Here is a 15,239-nt window from a genome sequence, read left to right as displayed (position 1 = left end):
CAGGGATGTCCAATCAGAAGAATCTGGTATCAATTTTTCCTTCTGGCATATTTTTATTAAAAGGCACCAACATTTGTGCATTGCAAGCTTCCTTGGATGCATGAATCAAATTTATTCTCTTGTGCCACTTGCTGCCTCTTGAAATCTGCCAAGGGGACAGCATCCAATCCCTAATACAGGGGTGTCCAAACTTGGCAACTTTAAGACTTGTGGACTTCAACTTCCAGAATTCCCCAGGCTGGGGAATTCTGGGAGTTGAAGTCCACAAGTCTTAAAGTTGCCAAGTTTGGACACCCCTGCCCTAATACAAGAGAAGTCCCCTTCTCAAAGGTCTCCATACCACAAGGCTATTTACACAGTGTGGTTAACCGTGGCCTTGTTCTTGGTGAGGGAAGGTAAACTTTGGATCCACTTCTCTTTGCAAGGGAATGGTGGGAGTTGTAATCCATTAGATGGAGAAGGTGCCAGTCCACGGAAAGCTGATTTGGAGGTAGCCATTTCCACAGAAGCAAATCTTATTAACCTGTTACCTTTGTTTGTTGTTGTTTTAAATAGGGGAAATTAAGAGAAGCTACCAACTGGACTAGGATACTGATTTAATCAATCCCAAAGGTGCTTTTTTCAAGAGGCAACTGGACTTTCTGGTTTTTCTTTGAAGACATTTTGCTTCTCATCCAAGAAAGTTTCTTCAGCTCTGACGGGATGGTGGATCGATCTGTCTGTCTGTCTGTCTGTCTGTCTGTCTGTCTGTCTGTCTGTCTGTCTGTCTGTCTATCTATCTATCTATCTATCTATCTATCTATCTATCTATCTATCTATCTATCTATCATCTATCTATCATCTATCTAACTATCTATCATCTATCTAACTATCTATCATCTATCTATCTATCTATCTATCTATCTATCTATCTATCTATCTATCTAACTATCTATCATCTATCTATCTATCTATCTATCTATCTATCTATCTATCTATCATCTATCTATCTATCTCAATTCTCTCTCTTATCTATCATCTATCAGTCATCTATTTATCCATCCCCCATACAGCTATCTCTTTCATTATCTATCGCTTTCTAACCCTATCATCTATCTATCTATCTATCTATCTATCTATCTATCCATCCATCCATCCATCCATCCATCCATCCATCTATCATCTATCTATCTATCTATCTATCTATCTATCTATCTATCTATCTATCTATCTATCTATCATCTATCTATCTATCTATCATCTATCTATCATCTATCTATCATCTATCTATCTATCTATCTATCTATCTATCTATCTATCTATCTATCTATCTATCTATCATCTATCATCTATCATCTATCTCAATTCTCTCTCTTATCTATTATCTATCAGTCATCTATTTATCCATCCCCCATACAGCTACCTCTTTCATTATCTATCTCTTTCTAACCCTATCTAGCTATCATCTATCCATCCATCCATCCATCCATCATTGTCTGTCTGTCTATCTAATCTATCCATCCATCCTTCCACCCATCCAACTATCCATCTATCATCTATCTATAGAACTTAGAATCATAGGGCTGGAAGGGACCTCTGAAGTCTTCTACTCCAAGCCCCTGCTCAAGGCAGCAGACTTTATACCATCCTGGTCAATTGGTTGCCAATGATGGAGCACTCTCTGTGATGGACATGGGAGAACTGGATGGAGTGTTCCATCCAGTGACAGCCACCCATCTCACAATCAAATGCCTGTGGGTGGTGCACAATAGAGGTTAAGAAATAATAGAAACAATATCAATTTCTATTAAAAAGGTCCTTGAAAGTACAAAACCAAAACAGAATTTTTTAAAAAAGAGATTGGGCAAAGAGCAGGTGTTAATTACATGGGAGCCATCTCAATATTTCACCAGTCCTTTGGGGTCTCCAGACCTACTGACACCAACTACATCATTGGCAACGTCTTTGTAAGTGCTGTGGCCAATGGAAAGAAGCCTTGGGTATTCTTTCAGGCTAACATATTTCCCAGGCAGCTGAGAAAGAGGAAATGGAGAGGGCAGTTGGCAGTTCATGGGACTGGAGATGAAGTGTCCTGGCAGGAGATGTGGGCAAAATGTGTGAAAGAAAAGACTGTGTACCCACCAAGAGAGATTTACTGCAAGGCTCCAAAGAACGTCAGGAGAATGTAGTGTCTTGGAGAAAGAAGACTCAACTTGGCATTCACTGTTTGCCTGGAAGTACTTGTGGCCAAGGGTATTTGGGAGACAAACAGAACCAGTGCAAATCACAATTGTAGTTGAAGGAAGCCAGCATTTAAAGGTTCTGAGATAGTTTGTGGAGTTTTACACTGAGAGCAGTTTATGGCCCGTATCATTTTAATGAGTCTCCCTCATCCATTTCTCCTATTTTGATTCCACTTTTACTGTATTTTTCGGACTATAAGATGCACCAGAGTATAAGACGCACCAAGATTCTGGAGAGGTAAATTTTAAAAAAAGTTTTTGCACTCTCAGGCCTCCCAAACCCTCTGCACGCCCCATTTTTTGTGGAAAATGGGACATGCAGAGAGTTTGAGAGGCCTGCAAAGTGCTCCTAGGGGTTGGGGGAGGGTAATGACCCATATTTGAAGTTCCGACGGTCAGTTTCTCCCCATGGTCATTTGACTGGATTTTGGGCATTCAACAGCACAGCTGCATTTATGGCCATTTGCAGTGCCCCATGGTCATGTCACTGCTGTCAACTCACAAAGCATCCCTGACCTGTTCTCGAGTTGCCATAGGCAAGGGGGATGGGAAACTGATGAAGCAGCACGGCAGCTGTAAACAGAAGCACATTTCAGGCATATCTTTCTCAAGGCTGTCTCCCAGGTTAACCACAGCAGTGGGAGAGGGAGTGATCTCTACAGCCTGGGAAAATGCTCCGTTGGAGAATCTGATTTATGACACACCCTGAGGGAATTGGGGAAACGGTCATAATTGGGCAGTAAATTACGTGGGGGCAGAGTTGGCTTCACTTGAGTATGTGCGGACATGTTGCTCCTAATAAATAACTGGATTTCTTTTGAAGCTTGGCCCGAGGCTCATAATTTAATAGGGGAATCCGTAACCACTGCGGATGGCTCATATTAAGGCAATCTCAATGGGGAAGCAAACACTTAATAACCAGGTTAATAACTGAACAGTTGCCGTGATTCACTTAACAGTGTCTAGAAATAGAAAACAGTATAGGGTTTCCTGCCTAGGCAGGGGGTTGGACTAGAAGACCTCCAAGGTCCCTTCCAACTCTACTATTGTATTGTATAAATGAACAAATCTCACTGAACGAATGTCTCACTTAGCAACAGAAATTTTGGGCTCAATTGTGGTTGTAACTTAGGACTACCTGTATTTGAAATGGGGCTGCAGGCTACCTGAAATTTAGCACTGTAGTACATCAGCAAAACCCAGTTGGTTTAAACCAGGGGTGTCCAAACTTGGGAACTTTAAGGCTTGTGGACTTCAACTCCCAGAATTCCCCAGCCAGCCTGGCTAGGGAATTCTGGGAATTGAAGTCCACAAGCCTTAAATTTCCCAAGTTTGGACACCCCTGGTTTAAACCTTTGGTTGCCCAGGTAGGGAAGGATGGACTGAAAATAGCTGAATCCTCCATTTCACTGGTTCAGGATCCCGTTAGTCATAGCTCCTGGTAAAACATCAGATTTCAGAGAACTATATCTGTACAACTCTTGCTTGCAAGCTACGCAAAGGGTCCGGAACCGGCTACCTACAATAACTCCCTTTTTATCTAGCTCACATTAATTACACAGCCATGCAGCCTGTTCATTCATTAGAATCCTTTGTCAAGGCTTGGTCAATAGGGAATGCCAATCTTACAGGGCTTAAAGGAAGAACAGAAACTTTCTCCATTCGCTTCCAATCTCTAATGACCCGTCAATGGGAAAGATGTAGAGCAAAGCGGTTGGGGGGGGGGGATGGGAGCGTTTCACTGTAACTTTGGCACCTGCTCCTTGTTTCTGGATTCAGGGGCAGGGGGGACAAGAAGAAAGGAACTCAGCTCCTGCTGCTTCCCTGGCAGCATCCAACAAATGGCGTTGATTGGGGAGAAGGCAGATTGTGATGGAATGAGAGGAAGTGTGCATCTGTGAAATTCTTCCCTTTCTGAGAAATACTCTGTGGTAGGCTGGGAGATGCTAGATGACTTCCCAGCCAGTTCTTGGTAAAGAATTTCAGGTAAAGTTAAAGGTTCCCCCTGTACATGCGTGCTAGTCGTTCCTGACATTCTGGGGAGCGGTGCTCATCTCTGTTTCAAAGCCGAAGAGCCAGCGCTGTCCGAAGACGTCTGCGTGGTCATATGGCTGGCATGACTAAAGGCCGAAGGTGCACAGATCACTGTTACCTTCCCACCAAAGGTGGTTCCTATTGTTCTACTTGCACTTTTATGTGCTTTTGAACTGCTAGGTTGGCAGAAGCTGGGACAAGTAACGGGAGCTCACTCTGTTACGCGGCGCTAGGGATTCGAACTGCCGAACTTCTGATCGACAAGCTGGTGCCATTCCATGGACAGGAGATTAGGGACCCATGCTTTAGAATGTGCCTTCCTAAAATAATAGGTATTTCAGGTTATTCGTCATATATTTTAATAGCAATAGCATTTAGACTTATATACCGCTTCACAGTGCTTCACTGCTCTCTCTAAGCAGTTTACAGAGTCAGCCTCTTGCCTCCAACAATCTGGGTCCTCATTTTACCCACCTCGGAAGGACGGAAGGCTGAGTCAACCTTGAGCCTGGTGAGGTTTAAACTGCCAAATTGAAGGCAGCTGGCAGTCAGCAGAAGTAGCCTGCAGTACTGCACTCTTAACCACTGGCTCATTAAGATCAGTGCAACGATTTTAGCAAGTTTTAACTCTGAATATATCTTTTTTGCAAATGACAATAAAAATACTGGTGTGGGGAGTGGGCAATGACTCAGTGGTTAAAGACACTGACAACCTGGATTTGAGACCCAAGCACGGCGTTTGAGCTCTTGTCTTTGTCCCAGTTCCCTGCCAACCTAGCAATTCCAAAGCATGCATATGCGAGTAGATAAATAGGTACCACTTCAGTGGGATGGTAATGGCTTTCTGTGCACCTTGGTCACATGACCAAGGAAATGTCTTTGGACAATGCTGTCTCCCTTGACTAAGTAACAGAGATGAGTGCATACACCCCCTAGAATCGGACACGACTGGACAGGGGAAAGCTTTACTTTTACTTTTATAAGAAATACTAGTGCACGGTATTTCTCGGGAACGAGGCAAAGACATAAACCAGCAAGATTTAGACGACATTGTTTTTCACAATAAGGTTTTGAGTCTTTTCCAGCGAGAATGTCTCATGCAAATCCCAATTCATAATTATGGCTATGCTAAGGCAAGAAAGAGAGTGCCAAAATGTGACAAACGAAAGGAGGAAGCATCCAAGTTAAACAGATCAACGCTGCCGAGATCTGACAGCCTTCCAACCCTGTGCCTCATTTCACACATCAAATCAGGCACACAGAACAAGGGAAGTACAAGCTGGCTCTCAGCTGTAGACAATGAATTTGTGACTTGCTTTAATTTATGGATCACAGCTTGAGGATTGCTGACCTGGTTTTTTTTTTTAAAAAAAAAAACCATTCCTGCATAAATCTTCTGAATGTACTTTCTAATTTTCTGTTTTTTAAATAGATAGTTAGCAGTGCCTGGAAATAGTGAGGAGGGAGACAAAAAGTGGGTCTTTCTATCTACTGTATAAAGCTGTGCTCTGTAACAATGCATTTTATATCTCAATCCCAGCCAATTTTTCACCGTAGCCTTATGAGGTTTAGAAAGCTTATTCTCACCCACACAAAACCACCATCCTTTATTATAACCCATCAACAGGCTCCCGCTTTCACTGTGTACCATAAACTGGGTTTAAAAATAGTAACAGATAGTCTTCAACTTATGGCCACAATTGAACCCGATTGACAGTTGTTAAGTGAACTCTGTTCCCTTTTACGACCTTTCCTGCCACAGTTGCTAGGCGACTCACTGCAGTTGTTAAAGTTAGTAACACGGTTGTTAAGTGAATCTGACTCCCCCGTTGGCTTGTCAGAAGGTCACAAGAGGTGATTACATGACCCCAGGACACTGCAACCGTCATACCTATGAGCCAGTTGCCAAGCGCCCGAATTTTGATCACATGATCAGGGGAATGCTGCATTGTGTGTAAGTGTGAAAAACAATCATTCTTTTCAGTGCTGTTCTAACGTCCAACGGTCACTGAATGAAAGGTTATAAGTGGAGGACTACCTATACGCCTGCAAGAAGAAATTGAAGTCCAGGACACTGGAACCAACCTAAATATGAATCCATTTCCAAGCACCTGGATTTTGACCATCGGGATGTTGCAACCGTCTGAAAAATGGTCATATGTTGCTTTTTTCAGTGCCATTATAATTTCCAACAGTCACTAAATGAAAAGTTGTAAGTTGAGGTCTACCTGTAATCATTTTAATACAATAGCAGAGTTGGAAAAGACCTTGGAGGTCTTCTAGTCCAACCCCCTGCCTAGGCAGGAAACCCTACACCACTTTAAACAAATGGTTATCCAACATCTTCCTAAAAACTTCCAGTGTTGGAGCATTCACGACTTCTGGAGGGAAGTTGTTCCACTGATTAATTGTTCTAACTCTCAGGAGGTTTCTCCTTAGTTCTAGGTTGCTTCTCTCCTTGATTAGTTCCCATCCATTGCTTCTTGTCCTGCCTTCAGGTGCTTTGGAGAACAGTTTGACTCCCTCTTCTTTGTGGCAGCCCCTGAGATATCGGAACCCTGCTATCATGTCTCCCCTAGTCCTTCTTTCCATACCCAGTTCCTGCAACCGTTCTTCATATGTTTTAGTCTCCAGTCCCCTAATCATCTTGGTTGCTCTTCTCTGCACTCTTTGTAGAGTCTCCACATCTTTTCTCCATCCTGGCGAAGTATGTCTGAGACCATTTTCTCAGACATATACTTCGGAGCATTAAGATATTCTTGATCCAGGAAGTCCAAGATGTGAACTAAAGTGTACAGCATCCTCTAGCATGGTGGCCCGGGGGGGGGGGGGGGAAGAGGAGATGGTTTTGTGGGAGGCATGGATGTGTGTGTGTGTGTGCACGAGCACCAGCTGCTAATGTAAATGGGGCCAAGAGTGTCAGTGACGCGCATGCGACTGAGGCCCCAGCTGCCTGTGACGCTTGTGCGAGTGGGACCAAGCGTGTCCGCAAAGCTCATGCAAATGGGGCTCCAAGCACCTGCGACACTCGCGCGACCGAGGACCTGAGCCTCCCCAATGTCACGTGAGTGAGTCAAGAGTCCCACTGTCATCCAATTCACTGAAAAAAATAGAAACTGAAGCTGTGGAAATTCCGTTTGTTTCTCCTCACAGGAAGAAAAACAGCTGAGGGAAAGAGATGTCTCTTTGGGAGACATGCACCATCTTGTCACAGCAGAATCTGAGAAAAACAGCCGCCTACAACAGGCCGACACCATTAAGTGTTACTTCCTGCAAGATGTGTCTATCGGAAGCAACCAACGCAGGACCTACTTCTCTACTCTGCAATGCCTTTTATCTTCCCATCGTACAAAACTTTGTCAATCTTCTCTCTTGGCACTTCCTTGGAAGGTTGCTTTAGTGTGGCTTTTCTTGGTGACCACAAGGCCCAGGAAGATCGTTTCTCCAAAGCCACATGGACTCTGATTATAAGGATGCTAAGAATTGGATGGAATCCTTAGTTATCCTGATAATTATCTGGAAAGAGGGCAAACCTTTCCTAAGTTTTAAGACTCCATCCAAACAAGAACAATGTTCTTAAGATATTGTCAGAATTTGTTGTGGCAATCACATCCAGAAAGGACACACAGGTAACTGATTCAGCAGGATACATTAACTTCTCTTTATATATAATATAATGCTTGAAATAAATATACAATTCTAAAAACTGGTTCTTCCAATGTGGTACAAGCAAACACAGGCAGAGGAGAGAACAGTTTCAGTTTCAGAGCAGACGACTAGTTTTTGAGCTCAGCACAGACTCAGAGCTATAGTACAGAAGTTAATCTAAGCCACGCCCAGGCTCCTTGCTGTCTCCTTGTTGCTCACACACCAAATATTGTTTCAGTTTCAAAACAGCCCTCATTGGCTGATTTAGTTGCTATGCCTATCCATTGGCTGACCTTGTTACCATGTCTCTGCTAAGTCATGAACTCTCATGCACTGACAGATACGTCTATCCTATGTAGAGGTAGTCCTTGAAATACAACTGTAATCGAGCCCAGAATTATGGTCCTTAGTTGTGGTGGTCATTAAAAAGGTCGACACATTTGACTTTATGACCTTTTTTTTTTGCTGTGGTTAAGCAATCGCTGCGGTCATTAAGCAAACCCCTTTTCACGAATGGACTTTTTTTTTGTCAAAAATCAAAACTAAATGCCAGAAACTGGGGAAAAAGGTTGAAAATTGCAGTCATGTGACTGCGGGACGCTGCAAACAGCTGTAAGCCATTTGCCAAGCACCCACAATGCGATCACATGGCCGCAGGGCGGGTGTTGTGTGCAGCTGTCAGAATTTTGAAAACAAATCATAAATAGTTCCAGAGAGGTCTGCTGTAACTCTGAATGTTTGCTAAGTCACTGTCATTAAATGAGGACTACGTGTAAATAATCCTGTCACATCAAGAAGGATCAGGAGGAAGGAAATTCCTGGGCTCTATGAACAAGACAATTTAATTTGCTTTCCGGAATAAAAGAAAGGTCACGTCTAAGTACAATCTGAACATTGTAGAAAATACATAACTTGGAAACAGAAGAACTCCCCACAGTCCTAATATCTGCTTGGTAGATGTTATAGCTATTAAGAAAAATATTCTGTTAAGAGGGTCATGGAGGTGCAGTGAAATAAGAGACACCTGGTGCGAGTAACCTTTGGCAAGGGAAATTTTTTGGGTAAACTGGAGCCAGTCAGCCAAGCCATAAAGTTCTTTGGAATAAAACTTGGGTAGGCTGAGAGGGACATGGTGGCTCAGTGGCTAAGATACTGAGCTAGTCGTTCAGAAGGTTGGCAGTTCAGGGGTTCGAATCCCGAGTGCCGTGTAATGGAATGAGCTCCTGTTACTTGTCCCAGCTTCTGCCAACCTAGCAGTTCAAAAGCAATAGGGACCGCCTTGGTGGGAAGGTAACAGCGTTCTGTCTGCCTTCGGCGTTTAGTCATGCCAGTCATGGAGACATCTTTGGACAGCACTGGCTCTTCGGCTTTGAAACAGAGATGAGCACCGCCCCCTAGAGCTGGAAATGATTAGCACGCATGTGCGGGGTAACCTTTACCTTTACCTTAGGAGAGCAATAGGTCCAAAATCACCTAATGTGCTTCTATGATTGATAGTGGACTTGAACAGAAGTCTTTCAGATAATGGTGCAATTCTTGAACCATTAGATCAGACAGGGTCTTCTCTTTATTTAGATCCTGCTTCCAGTTTGGTACTTTGTGGAGGACCCTTCCTTCCTTCCTTCCTTCCTTCCTTCCTTCCTTCCCTTTCCCTCCCTCTTTCCTTCCTTCACTTTCTGTGTCCAGCCTGCCTGCTGCCTGTATGAATGTTCCATGCAGCAAATCAGTTCCAAACAATCAATTTGTTGATTTAAATGACTTACATGGTCATCTGTATTCAAACCTCCCTTCCCCAGCAATTCTGGGTGGCTCACAACATCAATAAAACAATAGAACAGGGCTGTCAAACTTGTGGCCCATGGGCCAAATGCATCACATGCTGACCACGCCCAGTGGTGGGATTCAGCGAGTTCACACCTATCCGGGAGAACCGGTTGTTAACTTTCTAAGCAGTTGGGAAAACCGGTTAATGGAAGAAATCTCCTTTTGTTTTTTTCCCACTTTGCAGGGCTAATCCTGTACGGAAGGCAGGAAGGAAACATCCTGGTGTTGTTTCTAGCCTAATCTTTATTGCCCTGCTTACAGAAACTGCCTTTCCGGTTGACCCTTATTACATTGTAACAGCTAAGGCAAAGCACCCATTGACGTGAGTGATGTTGAGTTGGCCTCGCCCACCCAGTCACATGACCAATGAACCATGCCTACCCAGCTGGTCATTAAGGCAGAGAACCAGTTGTTAAATTATTTGAATCCCACCACTGGCTACGCCCACACCTGCTTTAGCAAAGGGGAAAAAAGTTGTGATATATCATGTGATGCCACCATGACAACACGAGTTTAACACCCCTGCAATAAAGCAATAAAAGCCATTTTTTCAAAAAAGCCCAATGCCTCAGCCATCCTCCTTCTTTGCACAGATATTATTTTAAAAGGCCAAATCAAGGCCTCACCAAATCAGCTCTGGTGTTCCAGGAAAATCAGCTTGATTTTGCTAATTGATCTGAACATTTAAAAAGGACTGATCTTTCAACTGACTCAAAAGTTGGAACTGACCTGAATTCATACAATCCCTCTTTCTGTTCTAACAGTGATGATTTACTTCTGTTCAGAATATTCTGCCACTTCATTTCAACACACCAAAGAATTAAAAAAAAAAACCTGGTCATAATATGCGCCTTTTGATGGTACTCAAAAGCTGCATATTATTACGAACCTTTGATTCAAGAGATCAAAAATTCTACGTTCCTTTGTAGAGAATTCCACACCAATAGAAAAGCCAGCAACTCACACCCATGCAAAGTGCAAACGGAAATCACTTTACACACCCAAAAAAGAAATTTGGGGAAATTGAATAGAGACAGTGTGGATGAAAAGGGGGGAAAAAAAACCACCCTACCTTAAATAATTCAAATTCCTTCTTTGACATCAATAACTATCAAGACATGACAAGCATTTAAATGAAAAAAAGAGAGGCATAAGCTGAATTAGAACCCAAAGCGTGGTAACGAAACTACAAATGTCAGCAGTAAAAAGGAGACATCAAAAGAGCAGAGACTCTGCTTCACGTTGCCAGAGAAACAATGCTGGGATTATTAATAATTAAATGAATTTATTTTGTATGCTGTAAGATGCCTTTTAATGGAAGAGCTACTCATGCCCTTAGGTGCTCAGCCCCTGGACTTTTCTGGTACACCTCTTGCTCATCATTTGGCTGTTACCTGATTGAACAGAAAGGCTCTTTAACAAGCTTCTGGGGAATCCTTAGAAACCCTTAGCACGAAGCTCAGACTGGATTAAGGCAATGCATCAGTTTCATCAATAAATAAACAAGTTAAATTAATAAAAACAGTGCTTCTGAAAAATGGGCAAGAGCTTAATGCAGGCACGGAGAACATGTGGGTTCTTGCGTTTGATGAGCTTCCCATCAGCTAAATTCAGCCTAGCTGGTGGTAATAGCAGTAGGTGTGGTCCTGTGATGGCCAAGTGCTAAGGCAGGACTTCCCTCAGACCGTCCCTCACTCTCATTATAATCTCCCTCCCTCCCTCCCTCCTTCCTTCCTTCCTACATTCCTTCCTTCCTCTTTCATCCCTCTTCATTCTTCTTTGCTGTCTTCCCATCTTTCCTTCTTTTTCTTTGTCTTTCCCTTTTTCCCTTTCTCCTTTCCTGTCCCTTCTTACACGGTCAAATGCAAAAGGGCAAACATTTCTCCTTTTGTTTTGTTTTTTGTTTGTTTTGCTAGCCCTCTGCCAGGGAAAACGGAGCTCAGGGCCCCCTCCCAAGCTCCATTTTGGCTGGCAGAGGCATTGTGGGCCAGTCTTTGTGGTTTCCAGAGTGGGCCTGCAGGCCAGATCTAAGCACCCCATGGGCAGATCTAGCCCGCATGCCTTGAGTTTGACACCCTTGTCATAGGCTATTCAGTCTCTGAGGACAAAGCCCTGTCAACGTGGCGCCTCATATTCTTTGCTTCAAAGAACTGGAGATACCTGTATGGTGTGCATATATGCTGGCTCTGTACATACACCTTCAGGAGTTCTGAGAGGTTCCAAGATGTTATTTGGCACAAATCCAGTCAATCCATTTGCATTCTGGACTTTCCACCATTGCTTTCTGTCATCAAGAATCTGGAAAAACAAACAAATCTTGTCACAACAAACCGGTCTGACTCCATAGATCCATTTAAATAAAAGGTCACCGAAACTAAATAGTCACCGAAACTAAAAGGGATTCTGATATAGAGGTTTTACTTCCAGAATGACTATGATCTGCGTAGAAGAAAAGTCTCAGGGAAGGAAGACCCACCTCCAAAGGAAAGGGAAGTGATCCTGTCGGAAGGATCCATTCTTTCATGGATATGTTGGCTTCCTTTTGCACAAAGAATATACTTTCAGCAGAGGTGGGTTGCTAACCAGTTTACTACCGGTTCACTTGCACGTGTGCAACACTTCTGTGCATGCACAGAAGCGTCCAGGAACAGCCTCCCGCCACCGCAACTACCGGTTCAAACTGGCAGCAACCCACCTCTGACAGGGACAGAAAGCTCTCGCTAATAGTTAGATGCAAATAGAGATGGATAATGTTATTATCCAGGCTATTCAGTGAATGGCCCTCCTGATATCAAAGTTACAGATTTCACACATGGCTTGAATTCACCCAGTTTTCTGAGTTATAACACGGGATGCTCAGCTGTTGGAATCACTATGATTATTCAACGTAATTTACGGCTTAGTCTAGAGAAGCTCATCCAAAGCGCGACAGCAGAGAAATAGGTCTACAGATAGTCCTTGATGTACACCCATTCCGTTTAGTGACCGTTCTAAATTACAATGGATTGAAAAAAAGTGACTTATGAACGTTTTCCACACTTCATGACCATTGCAGAATCTCCACAATCGTGTGATCAAAATTCAAATGTTTGGCAACCAATTCCTATTTATGACGGTTGCAGCGTCCCGGGGTCATGTGATCTACCTTTTGTGACCTTCTGACAAGCAAAGTCAATGGGGGAAGCCAGATTCATGCAACAACTCTCTTACTGATTTAACAAGTGTGGCGATTCACTTAACAACAATAGCAAAAGTCCTAAACCTTAACAATGGTCGCACTTAGGAACAGAAATTTTGGGTTCAATTATTGTCGTACGTCGAGGACTACCTTTCTCTTTCTCTCTCTCTCTCTGTGTGTCAGTGGTGGAATTTCAAATCTTTTCCTATGAGATCGCACTTTGCACACGCATGCGTGCTTTGCATGCAGGCGTAGCACTCAAAGACTGCCCTCCGTGTCAGCGCTGGTGAGCTGAACTGTTTTTTAGCTCAGCTGAGGTGTGGCAATCCACTCTGCCACATGAATCAGCTGAGCTAAAAAACAAGGGAATATAGGACAGGGAAGGGCGGGAGCAGGAGGGTGGGGCCAGCCAGAGGTGGTATTTTCCAGTTCTCCAAACTGCTCAAAATTTCCGCTACCGGTTCGCCCGAACCGGTCTGAACCGGCTGAATACCACCTCTAATGTGTGTGTTTAAAGAAGCATTGTTACCTCTAAAATGTCATCCTTCAGAACAGAAAGTTCGCTCTGGTTTCGTCCCACAAAGTCATACTTGGTTTTGGCGTATTTCTTGGTTGGGGTTTTATGCGCTTCATAATTTCTACAAAAACAAATAAGCCAAAATGTTATCCAGCTCTCCTGTTAGATTAGCATAGCCAGAAAGAGAAGAGAAGCCAGCTCTGCCTGTCATTGGCTATAATTAGCTCAGGATTTACTACCAGGCAAAAACTATTAGAGATCCATCACAATAGCACACGGCTGCCCCGGCCAGCAGCTTTATTCCCCATCCAGGCAGTTGCAAATATCAGTTGGTCTGCTCACCTCTTTCAAGACATGCGTGATTTATTTATTCGATTTCTGTAGCTGCCCATCTTATGCACATGACTCTAGGCCACTATCATAAATATATAAATGCTTTTCTACAAAGCACGGAGTGCAATAGGAGTAGGTCTCATCTTGGGCTCATTATATCACGGAACCTGTGGGAAACGATATGGCATCTAATTCAAGTATTTAAGGAAGCATAAAGAAATGTTACCTCTGAAGGATTTGCAGATGTGCCCCATTATCTAGAAGAGAAGCATACCCTTGTCACAATTTTGATTTCTTAGTTTTGAAAGCCGTAAGCCTGATCTTCTCCTTTAAAAATTTAGGTGAAAGGAGGTTGTGATTACTTGGTGATAATTTGCCGTTTATTGCAGAGAACAGGGTGTTAAAATTTCCAAATTGGTGGCCATGGTGCAGGATTGGGTTGCTTCTGGCATTACTGTCGGCTTGGTGCGCACAAAAAAATTTCATGTGCACACCAGGTGCATGCGCGTGTGTGCATTTGCACAGAAATAGGTCTGTGCATGCGTAAAATGTTTAAAAAGAGGGGAAAATTTAAATTTGTGCAATTACAATTGCACAAAATCAAGATGGAGAACTTGTTCGGGGGTGTGGTAGGCCTGGGTCACTGCTGGTTCCAGTGACCCAGGCCGCCAAACCAGTACTAGTTTGGCCAAACCAGTCCAAACGGTAGGAACCCACCTCTGCCGTGGTGTCGTGAGTGAAATGTCCTCTTTTGTGTGTGCATTGTTGCACATAAAATAGTGGTAAACTGAGGAGTTTTTAAAACTCTCTGAGCTTGGTGATTTTCTGGCAGACATTTCATTACCCAACTAGGTAATGTCATCAATACTAGAAAGGAATGGAGTTTGCTCTCTGCTTATATACAAGTGGCTTGCCCTGTCAGTGTTGGTGGTAAAGCTTTAACTATGAAACCAACCTCATCATTGACAACATCTTTAGCTATTAGTAGCTGTGTTCACTCAACATAATCAGGCCACTAAAGGCTTAGCAGTTAAGATTCCTCCATAGTACTACATTTGGATTTAATCCTGTGTAGGATTTTTTAAAGTCGGCGTAAACCATGCCTGCTCTGTGAGTTTATAATTAATGGAGAATACAGATGAAGTGTATCTTCCCAAACCTAGTTCCTTTCAAGGGCATATATGTGAAATATATCCAGATATTCTATAAAACCGAAATATCCAGAAAGGATGCTTTGGTTTCATAGAGTTTTGATCCTTACTCAATCCAGGGGTGAGTAATCTGTAGCCCACAAGCCAAAATCAAGCTTCTCAACATCACTAGATGTTCCTGTCCAAATAGGCTAGCAAAATTTCTGATTTTTTAGCAGCCCAATTCTTCTTTTATTAACACAATAAAAAGAAGAGTGGAAATGGAAGGCATCTGAGAAGGAAGTTGCACCCATTTCCACCCTGAATTTACCCCACTCAACCCCCCCGCCCCC

At 43.2% G+C, this 15,239-nt stretch overlaps 1 protein-coding gene across 3 annotated transcripts in view; it reads right to left on the bottom strand.

The window, feature by feature from the left end:
• The window catches only part of EPS8 (EGFR pathway substrate 8, signaling adaptor), a 175,275-nt gene that overhangs the window by 12,212 nt on the left and 147,824 nt on the right, over window positions 1–15,239 (bottom strand). For all 3 annotated transcript variants that reach the window (XM_081956909.1, XM_081956910.1, XM_081956911.1), the window contains exons 16-17: window positions 13,436–13,544; window positions 11,889–12,026 (exon numbers count right to left, since the gene is read on the bottom strand). In XM_081956909.1, coding sequence (XP_081813035.1) covers window positions 11,889–12,026; window positions 13,436–13,544 — 247 coding nt within the window. The remainder of the gene's footprint in view (window positions 1–11,888; window positions 12,027–13,435; window positions 13,545–15,239) is intronic.

Source organism: Natrix helvetica (assembly GCF_964273705.1).
Source record: "Natrix helvetica genome assembly, chromosome: 6".
Taxonomy (NCBI): Eukaryota; Metazoa; Chordata; class Lepidosauria; order Squamata; family Natricidae; genus Natrix; species Natrix helvetica.
This window is presented reverse-complemented; position numbering and strand designations above follow the sequence as displayed.